The 11,736-nt window shown below is 38.7% G+C and overlaps 1 protein-coding gene across 1 annotated transcript; it reads right to left on the bottom strand.

The window, feature by feature from the left end:
• Positions 1-1,580: 1,580 nt before the first annotated feature.
• Positions 1,581-9,370, bottom strand: LOC135969872 (beta-defensin 109-like). Its single transcript, XM_065541164.1, has 2 exons — positions 9,313-9,370; positions 1,581-1,786 (listed from the first exon to the last, which is right to left on the bottom strand). Exons 1-2 carry the CDS (start codon positions 9,368-9,370, stop codon positions 1,581-1,583), a joined length of 264 nt encoding a protein of 87 aa, XP_065397236.1.
• Positions 9,371-11,736: the final 2,366 nt, after the last annotated feature.

Genomic DNA, 11,736 nt, shown 5'->3' with positions numbered 1-11,736 from the left:
GCTTCTAAAAGTTTCTTCTGTTATTTGTGTTAATCTACCAGGGTAGGTGGTTGAGCAAAACCAGGTGGGAACTAGGTCAGGTAAAGTGATGCTCTGGCTCTCTACATGTGGGACAAGCAGTGGCTCCAGTGGGAATTGGAAGGCAGTTCTTGGGCCACTGGGGTAATTTTCCAGAGAGAAGTGAAGCTGCCCCTGCCTCTGTACAAGGAGAGTCCATATGAAGAATGGGGAGTAGCAGCTTGGCAGTAAGCCCCATCCAGCTCCCACACCCTTGGCAAGGCAGGTCTCACACCCACAGTGTTCCACTGGGAGTAGCTAGCTAAGTTTCAAGAAGTCTGAACTCAGAGCTCAAAACTGACCCATACCATAAGCCTCTCCTATGGAGACAGCAACTGCAGCTTTCAGGCCACATCCCTCCTGATCCACCTGCAGAGCAGGGGCATCCAGCTCCTGTGCTTGCTGCTGCATCACACGTCCCACTCACCTCTCAGTTCTGGCCTGGGGAGTTTGTCCCCTCACAAGATTATATCAAACATTTCAGTTGGAAGGTTCTCTCAACCTGTGACCACCATTTGAGTTAGCTGGCAGACTTCTGGGAGGTCCTCCCTGAGGTAGAATCAGAAATGGCTTCCCTCCATCCTGCCAGAAACTGGGAACGCGCTGGAGACTCAAAGCACATCCCAATGCCACTCCTCATATACTCATCACTCTTCACTAAATCAAGTCCAGCCCTGAGCAGGATTAAGGCCTTCCCCTATGGCCTAGATTGATAGGTTTCCCAATGGAAGTGTATATCTTACAGTCAGTTTATCCCCCTCTCACACCCTGGAAACTCAAAATTTTCTGCCTAGCTTATGGTGTAAGCTGCATCCTGCTGCTTCTTTCAAATTGTCTGTGGCTTATTTCAATTTTCCTGTTAAGTTCCTGTGTTGCTTCTTGAAAGAAAGTTCAGTGTGAATTACTACACACCACTTTGTCTTTCCAAGTGCAAGAGGCAGGCTAACAATGCCTTCAATCCACCATCTTGGAAAACAAAAATAACAGTTTTCTCTTTTTTTTTTTTTTTTTTTTTTTTTTTTTGAGGCAGAGTCTGCACTCTGTCGCCCAGGCTGGAGTGCAGTGGCGCTATCTCGGCTCACTGCAAGCTCCGCCTCCCGGGTTCCCGCCATTCTCCTGCCTCAGCCTCCCGAGTAGCTGGGACTATAGGCACCCGCCACCGCGCCCGGCTAATTTTTTTTTTTTTTGTATTTTAGTAGAGACGGGGTTTCACCGTGTTAGCCAGGATGGTCTCGATCTCCTGACCTCGTGATCCGCCCGCCTCGGCCTCCCAAAGTGCAGGGATTACAGGCGTGAGCCACCGCGCCCGGCCTCAGTTTTCTCATTTTTAAAGGTTTTGTTAAGATCTGTTAATGACTCACAAAGAAATAGTATTGGGTATATTTGAAATTAGTATTTATTCATTTATGTTGATAAGTGAAAATACAAGATGGTTATCAAGATGGAAGTACTTAATATGTATATTTCAATATTCTTAGATGCAAAGAACTTCACTTTTGATGTATTTTTATTTTACGTCAGTTTCATTTCAACTTAGGTTTAAGGGGTTCTTGATAATCTGACATGATAAGTGGTGTTGGAATTGGCACTAAAATCCACCATGCTCTACAGCACTTCATCCTTCTTCGGCAGGCACCACTTTGATCTTCTACTACTTTGCAGACATCTCTTCTGCAAACACCAGACAAATTGAGACAATGACCTTCAGCAGCACCCAAACCACCTCTCACTGCAAGAAAGAAGATCCAGTGAGATCTACATAGTCCACAAATGGAATGTAAATCCACAAACACTCTTAAGAAAGAGAATAAATTTAGTATGAGCATTTTTACGTGGGAGTTTTTGAAATGGTTGCTGCTCACATGTCAGAGACACATGCAGATTAAGAAAGGTAGTAGTTCCGATCCTGGTTTGGCACAACAGTCGCGGTCTTTTTGGTGGGGGAAAAGGGATGTGGGAGGGGATGGTACATCTTCATCTTTTCCTCTAGGTTTTCTCTCAGAAATGGCTGTTGCTTACCGCAGGGCAAAAATGCCAGTGTCTTCTGCCAGAGTGGGTTACTGAGGGCCATGGTGGTTCCACCTTGTGGCTGATACTGATAGTCCCTTTCTGCTTTTTTTCGTTCCTAGCCAAAAAAGATGTTTCTGCAGTCTCAGGTATGCTGATTTCAGCAGTTGTTTTTTCTATATGGTTATTCGGTTTTTTTTTTTTTCTTTCACTCTCTCTCTCTCTCTCTCTTTTTTTTTCTTTTCTTTTTTTTTTTTTTTTTTTTTTTGGCTTCACTGTGTTGCCATAGTTTCTTAAGTGGTCCCTTGAACCCTCCCAGTGCTATTTTGGTTTGTACATAGCTATCTATATATTTTTTCTTGGGGGAAGTATAGAGTTAAAGGCTGGTGTATCCTGCTCTTGCTCCCCCAAGTGATTTCATTCCCCCAAGCTAATATTTCAGGCTTTCAATTTATCCGTGCTTTTATCTGTCCAAACGTAAGTGGAAATCACTTTTTCTCTCCACATTTAGATTTGCTCTGTCTACTTTAATTGCTAATATTGTCTTAGTCATAGGATAGATTAGTTAGAAAAAAGTATATTTTTGACATTATAAATGATCCTTTCAATTTGTGTCTAAAAGTGGAAAATATTAGAAAGCTTAACATTTATTATTGTGTCCAGACCAGTATTTCCTCCAGATGACCTTTATTACAACAAAGATAATTTAATGAAGATCTCTCTAATGGTAAAGCTGATGGCTTTGTGCTATTATAATATCCTTAAAATAAAGTGACAGTCTAGTGGAAAGACCAACTAAAGCAAGGGTTAGGAAAAAATCAGTTATTACCTTCATTTTGGTCTCACTCTGCATTAAGAGTTTTCATTGTGTCAAAGATTTATTATTCATTAAGTAACCAAAAGTTCATTTAATAGTAAATGGATCCTATTAAAGATGATTTTTAAAATTATAATCACATTACTTTTATTCACATCTACTGATGCCATTCACAGATGAGAATGGTATAACGTTATTTTATTTTTTTCATTTTGTCACATCTTTATTTACTTAGGTTTATGCTGTATCAAACAATGTATGTGTGGGAGTAATGGGTGATTCAGGAATGCATGAGGGGGAGGTTTAAGCTCTTTAACTTTGAACAATTAAAATTAGCAACATAATATTGAAATACATGCATAACACTCAAGTAGTACTTTCAAAATAGTGTATATTTCCTCTGTTTATTTGTAGCTTTTAAACCCAGCTATAAGTATTCTATTTCTTTTAGGCACCATAAGTCTGAAAGTCTGTAGTGAATGCTACAAGTAGTAAATGATTCTAATTCATGTGCTCCCACCTGTGGAAGAATTGAATGTCTTAGATAAAAAAAGATGGTGCAATTGGTGTACCAAGTATCTTAGAATATAATTTGGTGGTGGCTTTTCTGTTTCTGTAGCAGAGTAACATATATAATATATCCAAGTCATCAAGTTATTTAAATATGCCTTTAAACAGGGAGAACTGAAAATAATACTGTGAATCCTGGTAAGCATTTAAAAATAATGAGGAGAATATTGCCTTTACAAAGTCAAAATTTGTCTGAATACAACCCATATAGCAATTTCATAGCAAAACATTTCCTTCAATCCTATTAAAGTCAGAAGGAAAAGAAGAATGTCCACTGTCAATGCCGTATTAATATAGTTCTAAAAGTATTGAACAATGAAACATATTGTAAGAAGAGAAGTCAGAGGAGACTTGAGCCCATTGTTTTTCCTCTCCTTCTATACCTCCCAAAATACCATTGGAATGTTGTAACATTTTGAAGAATCTGTAGTAGTGTCCCAAATCATAGAATACTATGAATGCATCTGAATCTGAGATATCCCCAAAAGGTACAAAATAGGTGTGACTAGAATGAAAGAAAGATTTAGGCTTTTGGCCATGACTGCAAGTGAGCTGCTCTCAAGTGACTGCTGCTATAGAACAAATATATAGTAGAGGATCTCTTTGAAACACTTCTATCCCTGAAAATGGTTAGGCAAGTTCTTAAAATATCTCCTCTTGCAAACACAAAAATAGTCTGTGAACTGGAGCTTGAGCAGTGGGCACTTTGTATTGGATAGCTGATGGAGGGGGATGAGGGTTTCCCAGATCTTCTGGGAAGATCTGCTATGATCAATAATGCTAATGATGGTACTACTGACTCTTGAGCCATCAGAAATTTCAGTTTGTTAATGCTGAAACTTCTATATTGAGTTAAAGCATTGTGTCAGCTTCACAGAGGAAGTCTGGATAATAGCATTCTCATTTCAGACCATAAAATGATGTCAGGTTAAGGATGAACAATGAGTTCAGTATTAAAAATGATCAGGTAAGCAAGACACCATGAATAAAAGTTAATGAAATGAATAGCATATCTAGACCCTTTAAAACTAAATATATTGAAATCATCAATGTGGAGAAATAATTAAGGAGGAATGTATCAATTGTTTAAAGAAACAATCTACTATTACAAAGATGTAAAAACAATAGTAAAACAATATAGATGATAGAAAAAATGGGCAGGTCTGGCTGGGCATGGTGGCTCATGCCTGTAATCCCAGAACTTTGGGAGGCCAAGATGGGTGGATCACGAGGTCAGGAGTTCAAGACCAGCATGCCCAAGATGGTGAAACCTTGTCTCTACTAAAATATATATATATATAAATTAGCTGAGCATGGTGGTGGGTGCCTGTAGTCCCAGCTACTCAGGAGGCTGAGATAGAATAATCGCTTGAACCCAGGAGGTGGAGGTTGCAGTGAGCCAAGATCAGGTAAGAGGATAACTAGTGAAGAAGAAAAAATGTTTAAATGATATACCCAGAATGTAGGATGGAAACACAAGGTCTAACATTTATTTAATTCAAATATGGGGGGAGAGAAGTGTAAAAGGATTCACCATTTCAAGAGATTCTCAGAAAGAAATTAAGAAAAGGTATAAATCCATTGATTCAAAGAATATATTTCTAACAGATGATATAAAAATCAACTCACTTTAGTTAAATTATAAAACATTAAAACCAAACACCAGACCATACAAACATTGAAAAAAGGATAATTTATAATGAAATAATATTTATCTGATTATTAAAGAAAGAAAGAAACAAAGAGAAAGAAGGAAAGAAAGAAAAAAGAAAGAAACAAAGAGAAAGAAGGAAAGAAAGAAAGAAGAAAGAAAGAAAGAAAGAAAGAAAGAAAGAAAGAAAGAAAGAAAGAAAGAAAGAAAGAAAGAAAGAAAAAAGCATTAGTGAGGGAGAGTGAGCGAGAGTGAGTGTGTTTGGGCCCCTACTGATGATGCTAAACTATCACAAGCCCACACTCAGCCTTTCAACATTTGCTGGAGATTCACTTGTTCACTCATTCACTAAAAATGAGTAAACTAGTATCAACAAATGTCGAGAGAAAATAACTGTTAATATAGAATTGGGTACTAAGTAATGCTGTCTTTCAAGATCAAAAATAACAAAATGAAATTGACAGATAAAAATTAAAATTGTTCACTACCAAGAGATCTGCAGCAAATAAAATTTCAAAGGCTACATATCAGAAAGAAAGAATTTAACCCAAAAGCTGATACTAGAGTCAACTTGGAATTCCATAAATATCACTAAACTGATGATAATAGTAACACTTTCTGACACGTGGGGATTCTGAAAATAAGTGAACTTTTACTTTTGTTTAGAATTTAGAAAGTTGGGCCGGGCGCGGTGGCTCACGCCTGTAATCCCAGCACTTTGGGAGGCCGAGGCGGGCGGATCACAAGGTCAGGAGATCGAGACCACGGTGAAACCCCGTCTCTACTAAAAATACAAAAAATTAGCCGGGCGCGGTTGTGGGCGCCTGTAGTCCCAGCTACTCGGGAGGCTGAGGCAGGAGAATGGCGTGAACCCGGGAGGCGGAGCTTGCAGTGAGCCGAGATCGCGCCACTGCACTCCAGCCTGGGCGACAGAGCGAGACTCCGTCTCAAAAAAAAAAAAAAAAAAAAAAAAAGTAGAAAGTTGTAGAAAAATGCTGTTGCCCTGACAAAGAGAATAAGCTGGATAATCTATAGATCATAGATTTCATTTTGAAACATAGAACTGAGGTCTCAAACAAAGCTAATTAACTTAAATTCAGAGTGATGAAGCCCTGCTGAAAAAAGAACGGATCCACAGATGCTTTGTGCCTAGCTGAGTTGCAGCAGCAGAAGCAGGAGGAAGCTGCCCTTGATGGAGATAACAAGGAAACAAGTGAATCTCCAGCAAATGTTGAAAGGCTGAGTGTGGGCTTGTGATAGTTTAGCATCATCAGTAGGGGTCCAAACACACTCACTCTCACTCACTCTCCCTCCCTAATGCTTCTTTCTTTCTTTCTTTCTTTCTTTCTTTCTTTCTTTCTTTCTTTCTTTCTTTCTTTCTTTCTTTCTTTCTTTCTTTCTTTCTTTCCTTCTTTCTTTCCTTCCTTCCTTCCTTCCTTCCTTCCTTCTTTCCTTCCTTCCTTCCTTCCTTCTTTCTTTCTTTCTTTCTTTCTCTCTCTCTCCTTCTCCTTCCTTCCTTCCTTCCTTCCTTCCTTCCTTCCTTCCTTCCTTCCTTCCTTCCTTTCTTCCTCCCTCCCTCCTTCCCTCCCTCCCTCCCTCTCTTCCTTTCTCTCTCTCTCTCTCTCTCTTTCTGTCTTTGGAGTCTCACTCTGTCGCCCAGGCTGGAGTGCAATGGCGCGATCTTGTCTCACTGCATCCTCCGCCTCCAGGGTTCAAGCGATTCTCCTGACTCAGCCTCCCAAGTAGCTGGGACTACAGGCGCATGCCACCATGCCCGGCTAATTTTTTGTATTTAGTAGAGACGGGGTTTGACCGTGTTAGCCACTGACCTCGTGATCTGCCCACCTCGGCCTCCCAAAGTGCTGGGATTACAAGCGTGAGCCACAGCGCCCGGCCCCACTAATGGTTTTTTCATGACCTATCTTGTGTGCTCCTAGGTAAGATCGGATGGAGAGCAGAACTACCAGATGCACTTTTGAGGGACAGCCATGTAGGAACTGCTGCAATTTGAGGTGAGAGCAAGGTAAAGGTCTTACTGTGAGAATCAGGTAAAATCTTCTGTTACTGGGGAGTGGGTGAGGGAGCTGAGACAATCCCCCTTCACTCTCTTTTCTCACAGGTGCATAAGCAGAGGGGCCTGATGAGGTCTGAAGGCAGGGCAGGGCAGGTAGATGAGAGAAGCAGATTCTCTGGTCTTTCTTTGAGTGTGAGGCAGCTACTGCCCAAGGCTGGGCAAGGGATGGGAGCCCTGAGAGATTCTTGAGGTGCAGAGATAGAGGCTTGCTGAGGATGAAAGTGTACAGGAGAGCTAAGAGAGGCTCCAGTGCTGACCATGGCATTCTGCAAGAAGAGAAAATCTGTATGTAGTGGTTTATGAGGGAAAATCATGAGTTCAATTTCGGATATCTATGACTTTTGAAATTCAGTGTCCAAGTAGATATACCAGTTATGCAGTTGGATAATTTATTATAAGCCTGCAGTTCAAAAGGAGGTCCAAAAGGAGAATTGAAAAGGATGAGACTTGCTGAGCCCCTCCAGAGTGTGTGGTGAGGGAGAAGAGAAGAGAATCAGGCACTGAGCTCTGGAGCTCTCCAATAGGAAGTGTGATGGGAAAAGATGAGGAAGAAACAAAGAAAGCCGAAGTGGTAGCTCCAGTGAGATAGGCTGAGAATCAAGTGAATGAGCTGTCCTGGAAACCAAGTGAAGAAAGTATACTATGAAGAAGGAAGTGATTATTTGTGTCAAATGCTGCTAATAGGCCAATTAAAGTTGTAGTGAAAAATGATCATTGGACCTAGCAATATGGAGATTATTGGTCACTTTGACAAAAGTGGTGTCAATAACATGATTGAAAAAAGGGGAGAGAGCCCGACTGGGATATATTTAAGAGACAATGAGAGGAGAGGAATTGAAGACAGAGAGTATGAACAACTATTTTAAGATTTTTACTGAAAACTAGAGCAAAAAATAGGATGACAGCTGGCATCAGAAGAAAAGCAAGGACATACTTAACAGCATATTTGTATGCTGATGGTAATAATTTACTAGCATAAAAATTGATGACACAGTCACAATTGATGACACACGATATAGTGAACTGCAACAGGAAAATCCCCAAGGTACACAGCAAAGAGGGAATATAATACACAAATATATTTTTTAAAAAATGATTTGAATCTCTGAAACATCTGTTTTGACATTAACCTTTCATTCCTGCAATGGTTATTTTAAGCATGTTCTCATTTGTCCAGTGTTGCCAGGTTATTATAAAGTATATTAGACTTTATGAAAAACATTTTTTAAAATACTAGTTTTTTTCTCATTTGTTTCATTAATTTATATTTTGTATTTATAACTTTCCCTTTATCTTCTTTAGGTTGATTATGCTTTTTTTTTCCCAAAAGCCCTCAAAATGCATGCTTAGACCATTAAATTTTAGCTGGTTTAGTATTGAAAGTGATGTTACCCATTTCTGTGTGGTTACCTGTAATATACCATGAGCTTGGTGTCTTTACTTATTATTAATTCACTTGTCTGAAGTTCCTTTAACTCTCCTTTCTAGTCCTAAGTTTCACTTTGCAAATCATTTTTTATTCATAGCCACGTAAAATAGAATTTATTTTGAAAAGTCTCTCATATAATTTTCACTTATTCTAGGATTATAATTTTTCTGTTTGTCTCTTTGAATAAAACTTTCAGATTTCTCAACACTCATTTAGCAGTAGCTCCTATTGATAGAATTCCAAACATCTCTTTTGACCTAGTGAGCAAATATAATAATAAATGCTGCTGAAATTCAATCCTGTCAGATCTAACTGCCTGCATATAAATTTCCAGGTCCCACAAAGGCATCTCATTGAGGTCACATTCTGTTGTATCCTTACTTTGTATCTTGAGATGCCTTAGTGGGGCATGGAAATTGATATGTAGGCAGTTTGATCTGACAGGATTGAATTTCAGCAGCATCCATTATTATATCCACTCACTAGATCAAAAAACATGGATTGAATTATCAACAGGAGCTACTGCTAAATGAGTCTCTTTTAGCAGTAGTATAATAGGGAAAAAATAATATTTTTCCCTATTATAATCCCAGTGAAGCTGTAAATATTAGGTTCTTGAACCCACAGGACTGATTCTAGGATCTTGTCTGGCCAGGGATATAGCCTTCTAATCTGCAGAACCTTATAGTAATCAGCTACCAACTTACCTGGGGATAAAAGAATTGAAAAAAGAAGGAGAATAAGAAGAAGTAAATGGAGTCTCATGGCTGAAGGGCCAGCATCAATGTGGGTTGAGCCTGGAGTCTCTGGACATCGTGGGTCTGGGCCTTTTTGTGATGCCGTCTGAGTCTGTGATTTGTTCTTGGTTAGTAGAGACTAACGAAAAAAGAATAAATCTCCCACAAGAAACTTCCAGGGACACACAAGTACATAAATGTGGTGATATCTCAATGGATGAGAAAGCAGGTGAATGCTATTTATTTCCAAAAGACTCAGGATGTCTTATTGTCACCTGCTTTCTTTATTATTTTCAACATGCACATGCAATAATCATTGCTCTTACTTTAAGTATAAAGTATTGTTTGCCAGGCAATATAGTAGGAACTGAAGTAAAATTGTTACACAAAAACTGTACGTAATTAATGGATATAGTTTGGCAAATTTGCACATATATATTACTCTTGTTACCACAACCAATATCCAGGTAATAATATACCCATCACCTCCAAATGTTTCCTACGTCCCTTTATTGTTGTTGTTGTTGTTGTTGTTGTTGTCAGAACCCCTAAGATCGACCCTCTTAACAAATTGTTACATACAAAATACCTCAGTAATAACTATAGGTACTATGTTTTAGAGCCTATCTCTGTAATTGACTCATTTTGCATAGCTTTAACCCTTGAACAATAACTCCCCGTATTGTTCTTTCCCACTCAATAAAATACCAAACTCTTTTAAAGCACATTCTATATAATCCACTTTATGAAGCTTTTCCTAACATTCTTTTGTCTGCCCCCCTTCAGTAAAGGGAACTACTAACATAACAATTACCTATTTTGGATTTTTGTGTCTCTTACATATATTCCTGCATGAACCCATTTAACACTTTATCTCCCATTATCTTAATATGAAGTAAAATAAAACTTGAAATGATTTTAAAAATGAAATCACAGAAGGGCTTTGTAAAAGTATGATGTACCATTGCTTATTTGTAAGAATTCAAGTGACATTAGGGGTTTTAAAACATCTTTTGTTTTGATTGGTTCTTTGCTTGTAATCCTTGTGTCTTGCATATTGTGGGCACAGGGTCTTTCCCAGCTCTTTGCTTGGGGAAGATAAGTTAGAGTTACAATGAACACCAAAGGCTATCTTGTCTAGTAACTTACCTTCCAGATGAGGAAATGAGCTGAGGGAAAGGAAGAAACTTGCCCAAGATCACCCAGTGATCAAGTGAGGAAGGTGATAAAGACAGCACTAACGCTTGGTATTCTGAGCCTCATTCTATTTTCCACTCTTGCCCCTTCTCTGTTTCCTCCTTTCTTCTCCAGCCTTCTAAAGAAAACTTTGCAGTTCTGCTGCAATGTCTACCTAAGGACATCCTGAGGAGACCCCACTTTTCCTTAGACTGCTTTTTTAAGCACTGTCCTGCATTTTCTTCTTCAGTCTTGTTGCATCCCATTTTTGGCTATAAGTAATGCTTCTGCTGTGCTGTTCTATCCAATTAGTTTTTTTCTATTTTCATTGAGTGAAAATTAAAACAACAAAAAACATGAGTTTATCTAAATTTGGAAGTTTTAAAACTTGATTAAAATTTCCTGGGGATATGGATGTAAGACATATATTCTAAAATATTTTTCATTTTCAAAATTAAAAATCAAACCCATATATTTAGCCAGGGTGACTACTCGATAACTACTAATCAGATGGGTCTTCAGTAATGCCACAAGGTTAATGCTCTTATAAATCAATTCCCTGGTGTTTTGTGCTACTGAGTTAATACAATTTGATACGGTATCACCTTTAACCAGGCTTTGAGGAGTCACACAAAGGAACAGCACAACAGAGCCATAGGGTGGAATGTGTGGGGAAACCGAGATGTAAAACACAGCCTTAACTCTGACATTTACTCCACTGTTGGGAAAAGTACTTCAATTCCCAGGGCCTTAATATTTTCCTGTATAAAACAGGAAAAATAGAGCCATCTTTAAGGTTTTGTCAAATATTGTTGCTGAGTGATTTTAGTGTCTGCAGCTATCCTCTCTGCTAATCACAACAAGGTTAACTAACTGTTCTTTTGTTTAAAGATATTTTTGCATTTGTTTAAAAATACTTATTCTTCCTTTCACAAAAAAGGAAACATTTTAAAGATAATTTATAAGATGTTCAGAGTCTCTTACATATCAACTCTTCACAATGTGGTAGAGTAGCTTAACCCCATTCCTAAGAGTATAGATTCAGATCAGCCTGTATGTAATTAACCCCCAAACCTATGTGGAGTGTGGGATAGATAATATATTTCAAACACATGAAAAGGCACAAGCACATACACACACACAGGCACACACACACACACAGTATTACCAATGCAGAGGTGCAGATGAAAATATTGGATAGACAGCTCAAAACTCTTA

This window comes from Macaca fascicularis, chromosome 3 (assembly GCF_037993035.2).
Source record: "Macaca fascicularis isolate 582-1 chromosome 3, T2T-MFA8v1.1".
NCBI lineage: Eukaryota > Metazoa > Chordata > Mammalia > Primates > Cercopithecidae > Macaca > Macaca fascicularis.
This window is presented reverse-complemented; position numbering and strand designations above follow the sequence as displayed.